The 12821-nt window shown below is 50.3% G+C and overlaps 5 protein-coding genes across 5 annotated transcripts; 3 read left to right on the forward strand and 2 right to left on the reverse strand.

Annotated features, from left to right (window-relative positions):
* Positions 1–1398: 1398 nt before the first annotated feature.
* N7508_008792 (uncharacterized protein) lies at positions 1399–3090 on the forward strand (the record flags this gene model as incomplete). The annotated part of the gene is made up of 3 exons (XM_058466855.1): positions 1399–2051; positions 2114–2995; positions 3054–3090. The coding sequence occupies 3 exons, from the start codon at positions 1399–1401 to the stop codon at positions 3088–3090; spliced, it is 1572 nt and encodes a 523-aa protein (XP_058314701.1).
* Positions 3091–3560: 470 nt separating this feature from the next.
* Positions 3561–4844, reverse strand: N7508_008793 (uncharacterized protein; the record flags this gene model as incomplete). The annotated part of the gene is made up of 1 exon (XM_058466856.1): positions 3561–4844. The coding sequence occupies one exon, from the start codon at positions 4842–4844 to the stop codon at positions 3561–3563; it is 1284 nt and encodes a 427-aa protein (XP_058314702.1).
* A 448-nt stretch (positions 4845–5292) lies between these two features.
* N7508_008794 (Mcm10/DnaG-type zinc finger protein) lies at positions 5293–7578 on the forward strand (the record flags this gene model as incomplete). The annotated part of the gene is made up of 1 exon (XM_058466857.1): positions 5293–7578. One exon carries the CDS (start codon positions 5293–5295, stop codon positions 7576–7578), a length of 2286 nt encoding a protein of 761 aa, XP_058314703.1.
* A 1006-nt stretch (positions 7579–8584) lies between these two features.
* On the reverse strand, positions 8585–9968 carry N7508_008795 (uncharacterized protein; the record flags this gene model as incomplete). Its single annotated transcript, XM_058466858.1, has 2 exons — positions 8585–9209; positions 9262–9968. The coding sequence occupies 2 exons, from the start codon at positions 9966–9968 to the stop codon at positions 8585–8587; spliced, it is 1332 nt and encodes a 443-aa protein (XP_058314704.1).
* A 531-nt stretch (positions 9969–10499) lies between these two features.
* N7508_008796 (uncharacterized protein) lies at positions 10500–12138 on the forward strand (the record flags this gene model as incomplete). The annotated part of the gene is made up of 6 exons (XM_058466859.1): positions 10500–10796; positions 10849–11263; positions 11478–11748; positions 11804–11846; positions 11900–12002; positions 12068–12138. The coding sequence occupies 6 exons, from the start codon at positions 10500–10502 to the stop codon at positions 12136–12138; spliced, it is 1200 nt and encodes a 399-aa protein (XP_058314705.1).
* Positions 12139–12821: the final 683 nt, after the last annotated feature.

Consider the following 12821-nt stretch of genomic DNA (forward strand, 5'->3'; position numbering starts at 1 on the left):
TCAGCGCCGAGATTGGATGGTTCTATCCCAACATCGACCCAGAAAGCCAAAACACCACCTCGAATCATGCCAGGCAGCTTCTTCGCAATGGAGAACTGGACTGTTTAAAGTACCATCCCTGTCTATTACCTGGGCACCATCTACCCCATGCATGGATAGAAAAGAACGGGATAGTTCGATCAACACGGGACCTGATCCCGTACGACGAATTCTTGTTTCTTGTATCGGTTCCATACAGTGAAAAGACTTTCGACGGAGTTGCCCAAGTTGAGCTTATTGGAGACTCGGCTTGGAGGGATGCCGATGGAAAATGGGCTAGCCTGGGAGGTGATCTAGCTGGTGTTCTTGTACGGCCCGATGGGATCATTGCTTGGAGAGCCGACCATCATAGCATGCTGAAAATGAGCGGCACTGGGCTGAGTGCGGTTATAGAGCAAATTACCTGCGGAAATAGATAACCTGAAATCTCCGCCATGTGTAACTACATAATGCTAGACTCAGCAAGTGTTCCTTGCTTTCCATGCCCAAGATCTACCGTTTGTATGAACCATAGCCCCGAAATAACAATGCCCACAGGTATTGATCATTTCCCAATTCAAGGACAATATTCCACGGGACCCTGCCATTCAACATGGACATCCACGATCTTCCGTAAATTAGCAGGATGAACCAAGTTCTGAACGTTATCTGCTAGCCACACCATGTGCGACCCTCATGCAGTGCGAAAGACATGGTACAGTAGATCTATATCTGAACGTCGTTTCTGGACGCTGGGGCCCATTGTCACCCAAAGTACCGTAATCCTCAGGCGCTTCAAGGAGTTGTTGGTAAGAACCGTCTGGTGCAGACATACTTGCAAGTTCTCGCATCATTTCTTTGCTTGACAGCTTGGATAATCTCGTTGAAATAACTGAGAGCAGTGTATAGAGAGGTCAATCCTAGAATGTTTACGTAAAGGCGGTAGAGGCGGCGGTGAAGGAGAAATGGCAATAAGTTCCATAAGCGGTTAGACTGTGATCGTAATCATCAAGCTCTGTACAATGGAAAATGGTTCTGCCATGCGTGCATTATAGGACATGTGCGTCATAGCATGTGGGCATAGCGGAGAATTAAACAAACCAATCAGAAGCTGTGGATGAATGCAAGAAAGGAGACAGCCTGGAGAGAGCCGAATCGGCCCCACAAAGTGACTGCAATCGGACACCGAAAGACCAAAATGCGACAATGGGCCGTCACCCCACTGAATTTACCCGGGGTCGAAACCGGGGCGTGTACATCTCCACTAAACATATGGTCCCTTGATTTTCTCACTGCTTCACTTTTTTCTCTTGACTTCTTCTTCGACTTCTACTACCTGTTGCTTTTCTTTCCCTCCCCCAGCTACCCCGCCACCCCGCCATGTCGACCCCAGAGCTCGTGCCGCAAACAGAGTCCATCGCCGAAGTCTACGCTACAGACGAGGCTTCGCTGGCATCTGTTGCACCGCAGCACCAGCAACGATGGACTAACCTCGTCTCCCAATTCAATAAGACCTACAGCTACCGCCCGGACTTCGTGGCGCGCAGTCCTGGCCGTGTCAACATCATCGGCGAGCACATCGACTACTCACTGTACGATGTCCTGCCAACCGCCGTTAGCGTCGACGTGATCATGGCCGTCAAGGTGGTCCCTGCCAGTGGTACAGAGTCGATCATCAAGATCGCCAATGTGTCACCCGAGAAATTCCCCACGCGCGAGTTCAGCGTGCCCCACGATAAGGACGTCGAGATTGACCCCAAGAAGCACGAGTGGGTGAACTACTTCCGCGCCGGTCTGTCCGGTGCTCTCAAGTTCCTGCGCAAGGAGAAGTCCGATGGATCTTTTGTTTCTGCTAGCATGGAGATCCTTGTTGACGGCAATGTTCCTCCCGGTGGTGGTATCTCTAGCAGTGCTGCCTTCGTTTGTGCCAGTGCCTTGGCCGTCATGAAGGCCAACGACCACAATGTCTCTAAACAGGATCTTCTGGATCTTGCTGTTGTTTCGGAGCGTGCTGTCGGTGTCTACTCTGGCGGGTAAGTTTAACCACTCAATCGCTAAGTGTCGACGAGGACAATCTAACAATAAAACGTAACAGCATGGACCAAGCAGCATCAATCTTCTCCAAGCGCGGCTACCTTCTCTACACCCAATTTTTCCCCCAGTTCCAAGCCCAACACGTGCCAATCCCCAAAGCCGCAGACGAAATCACCTTCCTGATGGCCCAAAGCTTCGTGACCTCCAACAAAGCCGACACCGCCCCACGCCACTACAACCTGCGCGTAGCAGAGTGCACCCTTGCTGCTGTAATCCTCGCCAAGAATTACGGCCTCACTCTACCAAAGGACAACAGCTCCCTAGGTTACAGTCTCCGCAACTTCCAAAACGAGCTAATGACAAAGGAAGGTCGCCTGCAAGACCCACTGGAATACCAAATCGACTCAGTAATCCAAGCCACACAAGACCTCTTCACAAAAGAAGAAGGCTACACGCGCGAAGAAATGGCCTCGCTGCTCAGCATCACCGTGCCAGAACTGGAATCGACCTTCCTCTCCGCCTTCCCCGTTCAAGCCGAGCGCTTCCGTCTCCGCCAGCGCGCCCTGCACTGTTTCAAGGAAGCGCGCCGCGTGCTCGATTTCAAGGCTTGTCTCAGCAAGGCGACGGAGCTGGACGAGAAGCGCATTCACTATCTTGGTCAATTGCTCAATGAGTCCCAGGCTTCGTGCCGCGATTCTTATGAGTGCAGTGCGCCTGAGGTCGATGATATCTGTGCTATTGCTCGTCGGGCTGGTACTTGGGGTAGTCGGTTGACTGGTGCTGGTTGGGGTGGCTGTACTGTTCACATGTTGCCTCAGGGTAAGGTTGAGGCTGTTACCAAGGCCCTGCGGGAGGAGTATTATCTTAAGAAGTTCCCTGATATTACTCAGGAGAAGTTGAAACAAGCTATGGTTATTAGCAAGCCTTCTAACGGGTCTTTCTTGTATGTTGTTCCCTCCCTTTGAGAGTGTCCGTGGTGATTGGCTAACTTCGGTTCTTAGGGTTACCGGCGCTGCTATTGACCAGATTCCTCTCTAAATTTTGACTTTTGGTGGCAGGCAAGATATGTTTAGGTAGAGCTACTGGCCTCTCACTTGATAACATACAAAATTGTTGGAACAGTTCATTCGAAGGGTGTTTATATACAACTTGAGTATTGGGTTATTGAACAATAGTATACAGTAGTGTGACATGGTAGATAGTCCAGATTAGGTGTTGATGTTCCTTTCTGCAGACAAGCTTGGTTCTTTTGGGCAAGCCATCATGCAGGTTCCAGATTGAAGAACGTGGCATCGAGGAACGAAGCGCATCCCTTGATCGCGCTGATGGTACTCAAGTAATCTCGCCAACTGGGGAGCTTGATTCCAAAGATGCCAATGCAATTCACATCTATAGTCAGAATTAGGTGCTTTGTCAAAGCTCGATGGCAGACCATCAAGCCACACAAGAAGGCCTCAGCGCGGTGCGGGACCGGATGTAGTATTCACTTGGGGATCAACAGAGCTCCCTCAAGTCTTCTTCTTGGGAGGAGCCTTAGCGAAGAAAGCACTCATCTTCTGCATACCAGATATGTTGACCTTTTTCAAGTTCTTAACAGCCTGGGATTCAGCAGCTTTCTTCTTCTTCTCCTCTTCATCCTTCTTCCGCTTCTTCTCGGCGCGGACATCCTCTTCTTCATCGTCCAATGCACGTTTGCGAGTGAAGTCGGACATGTTACGGGATTCGAGGGCTTGGGCACGGAGTTCTGCAATCTTCTTGAGACGATCCTTCAAGGGCTTTAAGTCAAGTGGACTTTCCGCCGATGCAAGAATTTCATCCAGTCGTGCGGCCATTTCGTCGGGTAGATAGCACTCCTTCATGTAGTTCAGTGCCGTGGAGATTCGGAGTAGGCGAGTTACGTGGTCCAGGGCTGCTGAGTCTGTACCGGGTGGCTGAGGTACAGGTGTGGATTCTCCAGCGGGTGTTTCAACAGATGGTGTGGCATTTGTGGCTACTGTCGATGGTGAATCCTGTCTTTCTTCTAATTTCGAGGCCTCCTCGCTGTCTTCGGGTAGTTCCTGGCTGGTTACGACATCTTCCCGCTTGACCGACATCAAGGGTGTTGCCAGTGTCTGGCGAATGAAACGCTCCTCAAGAGTAACTGGGAATCCTCGATCCGCCATCCGTTCTGCCTTGGCGATCAATTCCTTGACTAGTTTTGTCTCGTTGAAACGGAACATCTTCTCGTCGCCTGCTTCGACGCTATCGCAGATAGCTTCCACCCGAGTCAAAAGAGAGCTCCTGAATGTTTCATCGTAAAGCACCTGGCGGAAATGCTTCGGCATATCATCATTCGAGTCGATGATATCGTCCAATGGCTGGAAAAGGGATTGTCCTGGTTTCGAGAAAGGGGCCAACAAAGGAACCATGAAGAACATGGCATCAATGGGCGTGGCTACAAAAAGCTCGGCCTTCTTCGTAATTGTAGGTTTCAGGGAGGAGTCATCGATCACCTCATTCTGCTCTTCCGAAGGGAGTGTGAATTGGTGCGTCTGGGGAGTAAACAGAATGCTTCTTGCCATATGAGCAGGCGGTGCGACAACCGTAAATTCATATAAACCACGCTCCGGGCAGAAGAAATAACGGCTCAACTCCCCCGATTGGGGTTGAGGCAGGCTGAGGAGTCGCGCATTGTCGCTAGCGGAAGGGAGGATGAACGTTTTGCTTGGTGTCTCCGAGACAAGAGCCTTTGGTTGAGATTGTTCGGTAGTCTCAGACTTCTTGTCCTTTGCAGGAGCAGATCGGGTCTTCATGTTGATGTTGCAAAGTAGAAGTGTAGAGTGGGAACGGAAGGGGAGCGCGACGCGACGCGCCCGCAGTAATGTGATCAGTCACTGCCCTTGCTGCATTAGCGAGTGTTTCATCTTACATCGCGAATTCCCCGACTTTCAGCTCCCTGCGAGTGTTTACTTTGTTTTCTTTTAGGTTTCTAGTGTTCGCTCCCCGCATCTATACCTAGGCGCGTATTAGGCGTATCACCACTCAATTTTGCGCAGGGGAATGGCCTAAGCCAATCAGGCTAATGGTGCTTTCGGTCTTTGATTACCCTTGAACTTCTGATTCATCAGTACGGCTTTCCCCTACTGTCTACGCTAGTCGCTTTCTGACAAGCTTTCCACAGTGACCGAGCCTGCGTGGCCACCCCAGTCGCCCCGCGCGGCTCTCTTGAGCTCGCCCGCCGGACGAAGACGATACCAAGACATGCAGCGCAATCGCGATAACTTCACGTCGCCTTTGAAGCGCTCTAGTACTACACCCAATTTTCGATCGAAAGCGAACCAGATCTTGGACGAGGAGGACGCGGACGAGGAGGATGAAGAAACGCTGCAGCTTCAGCTTGCCGAGATCAAAGCCCGCCTGAGATTGAAGAAGCTTCAACAAAAGAATCGCGGCAGATCCAGTTCCAACCTTGAAGAAGAAGACGCCCGCCCAAGCTCTGCTATCAGCGCTTCGCGAGCTGAGTCTCATGCCCTGACACCGAGAAGTGCCAAACCTGCCGCTGGAAGAACGACGAGCGATGATATTCAGGTCCCGGCATCACCTACACGGCGTGAGGTTCCTGCTGTGGACCCCCTATCGCCACGAAGATACCAGATGGGCATTGACAAGGGATGGAAAGCCAGTGATGTGTCGTTGAAACGACCTCCAAGCTCAAGGACCGATCCTCGACCAAGCAGCCAGATTGGCTTCCGAGATGGTGGCATGACGCGCCCCAACGATGTGTTTTCGTCCAGACCACAGACCTCCCCCGGGTCACGAGGGATCAGCCGAATCAAAAGTTTCAGTGAGAGGATGGCCGAGGGCAGAGCAGCAGAGAAATCTCGAATGGAGAGAGCAGAGCGGATCCAGGCAAACCGTAGCTCGGCTTTCCAAATTGATAAAACAGAAATCGAGGCCTTTAAGGCTGCCGCGGCTGATGCGAAGCCATCTTCCCCGGTGCGTGAGCGGCCCGCTGAGTCCTTTAGTCGCGAGGATATCCTTCGAGCTATGGGTCAAGCTCGCCCTTCTGGACTTCAGCGCAGCCAGACAACTCCGAGTATCCGCCGCATTGACGCAAATGGTGGTGCCAACGATCGACAATCTCATCTCCACAGAAGGAATAACACAATGGAAGAAGCAACAGGGCCGTCTCAAGATGGCGACCCGATGAAGCCCCCTGACTCGTCAAAATTCGAGTCCTACTCATCATTACACTTATCAAATCGGGTTCTCCCCCATTCATTCTTGAGCCGCACACTCGCAGACAAAAAAGTTCTCCGCATCCCCGACTTACTGAAATCAGTGAAGGCGCCTGCATTCGAACTGCCCGAAGACATTGAAGGAGACTTTGTGGTGTTTGGAATTGTTGCGTCCAAGTCTGATCCCAGAGATGTGAAACCATCTGGAAACTCAACTGCAAAAACAGACGACCCCTATGACGATGGTCTGAACAACACAAACAAGTACATTGTTATTACCTTGACGGACCTCAAATGGACCGTCGATCTCTTCCTTTTCGGCACTGCCTTCCCCCGTTACTACAAAATTTCCGAAGGCACGCTGATTGCAATCTTGAACCCTACAATCATGCCCCCTCCCAAGCACAAACTAGACACAAACCGGTTCAGCTTGTCTTTGTCGTCATCTGATGACACAGTTCTCGAAATTGGCTATGCCCGGGATATCGGATTCTGCAAGACCGTGAGAAAAGATGGAAAGACATGTCAATCCTGGGTAGATGGCCGAAAGACAGAGTTCTGCGATTTCCACGTTGACATCCAACTCCGAAGGACCCAGGGTCAACGCTCAGGAGTCAATGCCGACACGGGCATGTTCGGGCCAGGTGGTAAATCCGGGGCCCGCACCGGCTTCTTCAACGAAGGAGCCAAGCGAGGAGGCGGTCGAGGTCAGGGTCTGAAACGCGATGGCCCATCATATGACATGGGATCCCAATCTTTGTACTATGTGGCCCCAGCCCCAAAGAACCGCGGCGCCGGTCGAGCCTCATACAACCCCGTCGCAGGTTCAGCCGCGCACCTCGACGATGATCCCTTCCTAGCCTCCGGCATGATGGGCCCCCGCTCGGAAAACAAAGAAGAGAAAATGCGCCGCCGTCTCGCAGCTCAACAACGCGAAAGAGACATAACTCAAAAACTCGTCTCAGGCCGAGTTGGAGGCGTAGGTGCCGAGTATCTGCGCACAAGAGCCGGCAACGAAACCCCAAACAAGGATAAGACCCCAGGAACACCTACCATGCCCAAGAGTCCTTCAGCCACGAACAGTATGGATCTGACCACATTCGGCAAAGCAAGAAATGTCCGCTTGAGTCCTATGAAGCGTGCTCATGGCACACCGCACGGCAGTGGTGTGAAGAAAACACGGTTTATTACTTCGAAGGGGATTAGAGAAGCTGGTCGTGAGAGTCTTGGTGCGCCGGCTGAAGTTACGGCTGGTGGAAGGCAGGCGATCTTGGACGATGACGACGACGATGATTTGGAGTTTGTTTGACGTGGTTTTTGCCTCACGCTCTTCAATCCACTCGGTTGCCAATTTTACCCATTGGAAAAGAATCCTAATTACGCTGTTACGAATTCAAAGCATGTCCCGAGTGGACCGGTTGCATTAGGCGAAGGTTTTTTTGTTGGTTTCCTCCTGGAGTGGTGGTTGATAGTGTCCTTACTTGAATAGATGTATTTATTATAACATACGTTCCCTTCGTAGATTACGGTTTGATCATGAGTGCAGCTCGTAGAGCTGGCCAGCTTGTAGGTCGTAACCAGGGCTACTTGGGTCACGGGATCGATCATGACGTCGAAGCCAGGATGAAATAACCGCGTGGGTACGAAGTAGAACAAATAAGTTTACGAGTAGATAGTTACAGCATGGAGAAAGAGTACCTATTTGATAATTCAATTTGGGGTGTTTCGGTATGCTGTTATTTTGTCCCATAATATCCTCCCACGGTTATGAACAAACCCAAAACCACCAACAAGACATATGAGAGTCACATCCAAGCCATCTCAGTCCCAAGCGAGAACCAGAAAAAGGTATCCGGAAATCACAAGATTGAAGGAGAAAAAGATCGACAGAAACACAAAGCGAACCGAGGCACAAAAACAGACCAGAGACCCAGAGACCAGAAAAGAAAAGAAAGAAAAAGAAACGCCACCTATCCAGCCGAAGACGTTGTCGTTAGGTATCCTTGAGGTTTCGCAATTCCCAAACCGAGGCGCCAGTTCAAGAAAAAATCAATTGAAAACAATGCAATAAACGAGATGAAAAAGTGAGAAAATCCCAGAGACCGCGCGAGGACATAGCAGTGGTCAACCATGGGCAGAGCACATTGGAAAAAAAAGGATAAGAATGCGAGATGGATGTGCATTGGCAGGGGGGCATATGTTGTCGCACATCCTACAGGGCCAGTCAAGCATGAACGAAGAAAATAATTTGCAACGCTGGAACAACTATGCAATCTGAAAATCAAAAAAAAAAAAATTTGGGGGTCCCGATGTATCTAGACATCAACGACTGGCTCCGCAGAAGTCGGGGCCTCAGCAGGAGTTCCACTGCGCAGGGCCTTCCGGGTTCGGGGAGCAGGGCTGCCTCGCGACTCGCGGGAGCGCTTGAGGCGGTCAGCGCGGGTCTCAACTGCGGACGGCTTCTTGCTGAGCGGGTAGTAATTGAACAGGCTAGCGCCACTGTCGGTGCGAACTCGCTTGTTGGATGCAGGAATGGATTTGCCAGTGTCTCCAGTGTCTCCTGTAGAACCACCAAGACGGGAGTCAGAAACGCCACCGGGAGCACCAGGAGCGGCGAGAGGGTCGGTTTTGTCGAAGTCAGGAGTGACAGTGTCAACGGCGAAATCGTAAGCAAGATCAGCAGAAGCGGGAGATGGAGCGTCATTTTCTTCGACATCGGTGAGATCTTCCTCTTCGGCGATCTCTTTCTCCGGCTCGGACTTGGATTGCTTGAATAGAATACGGGGTTTGATAGAAGATCGGGTGAGAGGCTTGACCTTCAACATGTCGGGCTCATCAGTGAACAGGTCAGGGCGGCGAGCCAAGAGGCCGAGGTCATCCTCATCCTCATCCTCATCTGCTTCCATTTCCTCGAAGCGCTTGAAGATTTTCTTGCCACGGCTAGATTTTAATTAGAATGTATCGACATGAGTAGGAAGTGAAGTGTACTTACCAGACATACCAGACTCCATCGTCGTGGGTAGTAGTCGAACGAGTAGCAGGTCTGCCAGGTTTGGAGGCAAAAGGATTCCCACCAAGATCAGCACGTACAGGAATACGATCGCGCGAATCAGTGTGAATGGGAAAAGATGAAATACCCATGTCACGCATCAGAGGGGGATCAGGTTGGCCTCTGACATGAGGAGTGTATCCAGTCGAGCCGCCCAGAGGGGTGCCAAGGTCATCAAACGGGTCCATGGCAATATCCAACTTCTTGCGTCTGGGGGCAGAGCTTGTGGGGAAAATGGCGCGAGAAGTGGAGGAATCAGTGCTGATTATCTTCTTCTTCGAGGGTGTTTTAGCAGGGGTGGGTAGAGCACGCTCTGCAGATGATCGAGATGGTTGACCAGTCGAAGTGCGGGGTTGTGAAGATTCAGAATCAAAATGTGAAATGCGAGAGTTTGCTGCTTTTCTGGGGGACGATTGGCCAGTTCTAGGTGAAAAGGGTGAAAGTGTTCTCTTGGGAACACCATTTTTGTTTGATGCGCTGGAGTGACTTGTGGGTGGCGTAACTTGACGAGACTTGACTTCGCGTTGACCTGCTAGTCTAGCAGAATAACGTGTAGGGTAGGGTTCGTAATTGTCATGCTTGGGTCCAAAACGCGGTGCTCGAGGAACCCGGAGCGAGGTTGGTGATGGGGGCGGCGGTGTTGACGCCATATCCACTGATAATGCGATTTAAGATGTTTATAAAGACTGATAGCCTTATTGATAGAGATATGTGTTCTATACTGATAACAGTAGACGTGTGTTGTTGAATTTCGCGACCTTAATCAAGCGGCGAGGGCAAGGGTTGGACGAAACAAGGGCGGAACGTGATTTAGCCGAATGTTGTTCGAGTATAATGAAGGCGGAAGTGAGATTGACGGGCGCAAAGATCAAGCGTAAATATGCAATTTCCAAGGGGAAGCTATAACAAAGAACGATGAGAGTGAAGGAAGGGTGAGGTTGCTAGGAAGGGCTGGATGTTTTGGCGGCCCAGCCACATCCTTCACCGCCCGATAAATGAGGTGGCTGAAAACCCCCGCGACTGTTGACTGTTGACGTTCTTCCTATTTCGTTCTTTTCTTCTTTTTGTGGATCTTCAACCTGATCTGCAGGGCTCGCTTGATTTGCTCTTGCGACCGGAACCCACCGAGGCATCGAAATCATTCGAACTGTACATACAGTGGTTTGCGGCACAAAATCAACATGGCATTCCGCAGCACGGCAGAGGAAATGGAGAGACTCCAGCTATCGGACGATGACACAGAGGACCTTTGGAACTCTCCTTCCAAGCGTGGAGCCCGCAAGAACGTCGACTCTCAAACTCCTGAGAAGAAAATCACACCGGAACCTCGAAATTCCCGTGATGGCGGGGATCCTCTATTCGACCACAAAGAAGCGCGAGAGGCCGCGCTCCACACAGAATTGCAGGGTGTGCGGAACATCAACGAGGTCATTGAAGGATTGCTGAGCAGCCTTGACTCTGCAAAGGGAAATATGGAGGTATTAAGCACTTCATTTACATCACCAGAACAATTTTAATGATCGAATCTAGACGGTATCGCGAACGGTCACCTCGGCATCCACCCTCCTAAATACTTGGACCCGCATTCTCTCCCAAACCGAGCATAACCAACGATTGATTCTCAACCCCAATTGGCAAGGCGCTACTCAGGATGTCGCGGATATCGAAAACGAAGCGATTCAAAGACAGCAAGCAGCGGAGAGACGTGAGCTGTTACTTCAACAACAAAGAGAGGCGGCAGCGCGCAAAGCGCAGGAAGTTGAAATGAGACGCACACAGGTTACAAGGGGCACCCGGGGTACTCGAGGAACCACCAGAGGTACAGTCCGAAGCACTGGGTTGGGCAGAACCCCGAGTGTCAGTACATCCCGAACGGCAACCCGAGGCTCCACGGCAACCAGTCGGCCAGGTAGTGGGATCGCGCGAGGAAATGCAATCTCACGCGGTCGGGCGAAGCCTTGAATAATATCTGTAGCTTTCATGTATCATATGATTTGTTCATGCCCAATTATGAAGATATTCCAAAAATCAATATACCCTTTCCGCCTGAGGCCAACGCGTCGCGTGTCCGATAACGATAAGGATTTACCCCGACATCAATAGTTCTCCCCTAACCACTTTCTCGCTTCATCCCATCATGAATTTCGCTCCTTACCAAGACGAGTCGCCAGATATTGAGCGTGCTCTGTCACCTCCAAATGATGGCTATCGCGTGTCTCCAAACCTCCGCTCCCCAAGAGCTTCGCTCGATGCACATGTGAATGTACCCTCTGGTCACAATTACAATGGTGGGGGCTTTGCTACTCTAGGACCTTTTGAGACAAGTCTCCCTATTCGGATAGAGGTGGAGGCTATGCTAGCCTATCTACTTCTGCCCCCGGTCGGAGGTGTATTGTTGCTGCTTATTGAGCACAACAGTGATTACGTGCGGTATGCGGTAGACGGTGGACATCTCTACTACATAGTATGCTAATTTGTGTTGTAGATTCCATGCTTGGCAATCGAGCATGCTCTTTGCTGCCATGTTTGTGAGTACCTTATTGTCCTCTCGGTCGTATGTCTACTTATATTGTGAAAATAGGTTATCCACCTCATATTCTGCTGGTCTAGCTTCCTTTCATGGGTACTTCTCGTTATCGACTTTCTACTCATTGGCTTCCTAGCCATGCATGCCTATCAAGATGGTAAATTTAATTCCAATTAACGTCCCCTGTTCGCATTCATCAAATGTCTAATCACCTACCTCTAGTCGACACCTTGGACCACTTCGAGGTTCCCATCTTTGGTCGACTGGCCAACTCTTTCGTTGATAACGAATGAGCATGAATGATTCCTGCTTTGAAATCTGCCTGTACTTGAATTTAAGCCGCAGAGAAGCATGTCTATTTCTCATATACCCCATTTGCCAATGCTTGCTTGCTTCGGTCTTGTTTCGTGTACAGCTCATGCTTGGCACCTGTGATTATCTTGTCTGTATGATGCTTCTTGTAATTGTGGATTTATTAATTCCTTGCTGTCGTGAATTTCTTACTTGAGGGTTGTGATAATCGGCCTGGCATCAAATGCTTCATTCACCAATTTAGGTCCACATCTGCCTAGACTCACCTATGATACATTGAATGGCACTTAGACGCATATTCATGAGAGAGAAAAGGATCTCGGATTCATCGGGGAAATTTTTTTTTCATGTGATGATCAAAATATATAATCCCGGGTGTGCCAATGGGATTGGTTGCGCCAAGTAGACCAATTCTAACCATAGAGATACTAATAAGTCCCTCTTGTAGCCCATGTTCGTCCTTAAGTTGTGTTAGTTGATTTGAAATCCAGCAACATGTTCTCAGGCCCTCCGTGATAGCCAAACCCTTTCGAAAGCCAAGTCGACACATTTTTTATCCAACAAGATGTACGATATCTCCTGCAGATAGCTTTTGTTCCTCCAAAGCCTTAGTATCTGCAGCAATCTTATCCATGCCCCGTTCCGATAAGCAGCCAGAATCAAG

This window comes from Penicillium antarcticum (genome assembly GCF_028974205.1).
Source record: "Penicillium antarcticum strain IBT 31339 chromosome Unknown utg000009l_segment0_segment0, whole genome shotgun sequence".
NCBI classification, from domain to species: domain Eukaryota; kingdom Fungi; phylum Ascomycota; class Eurotiomycetes; order Eurotiales; family Aspergillaceae; genus Penicillium; species Penicillium antarcticum.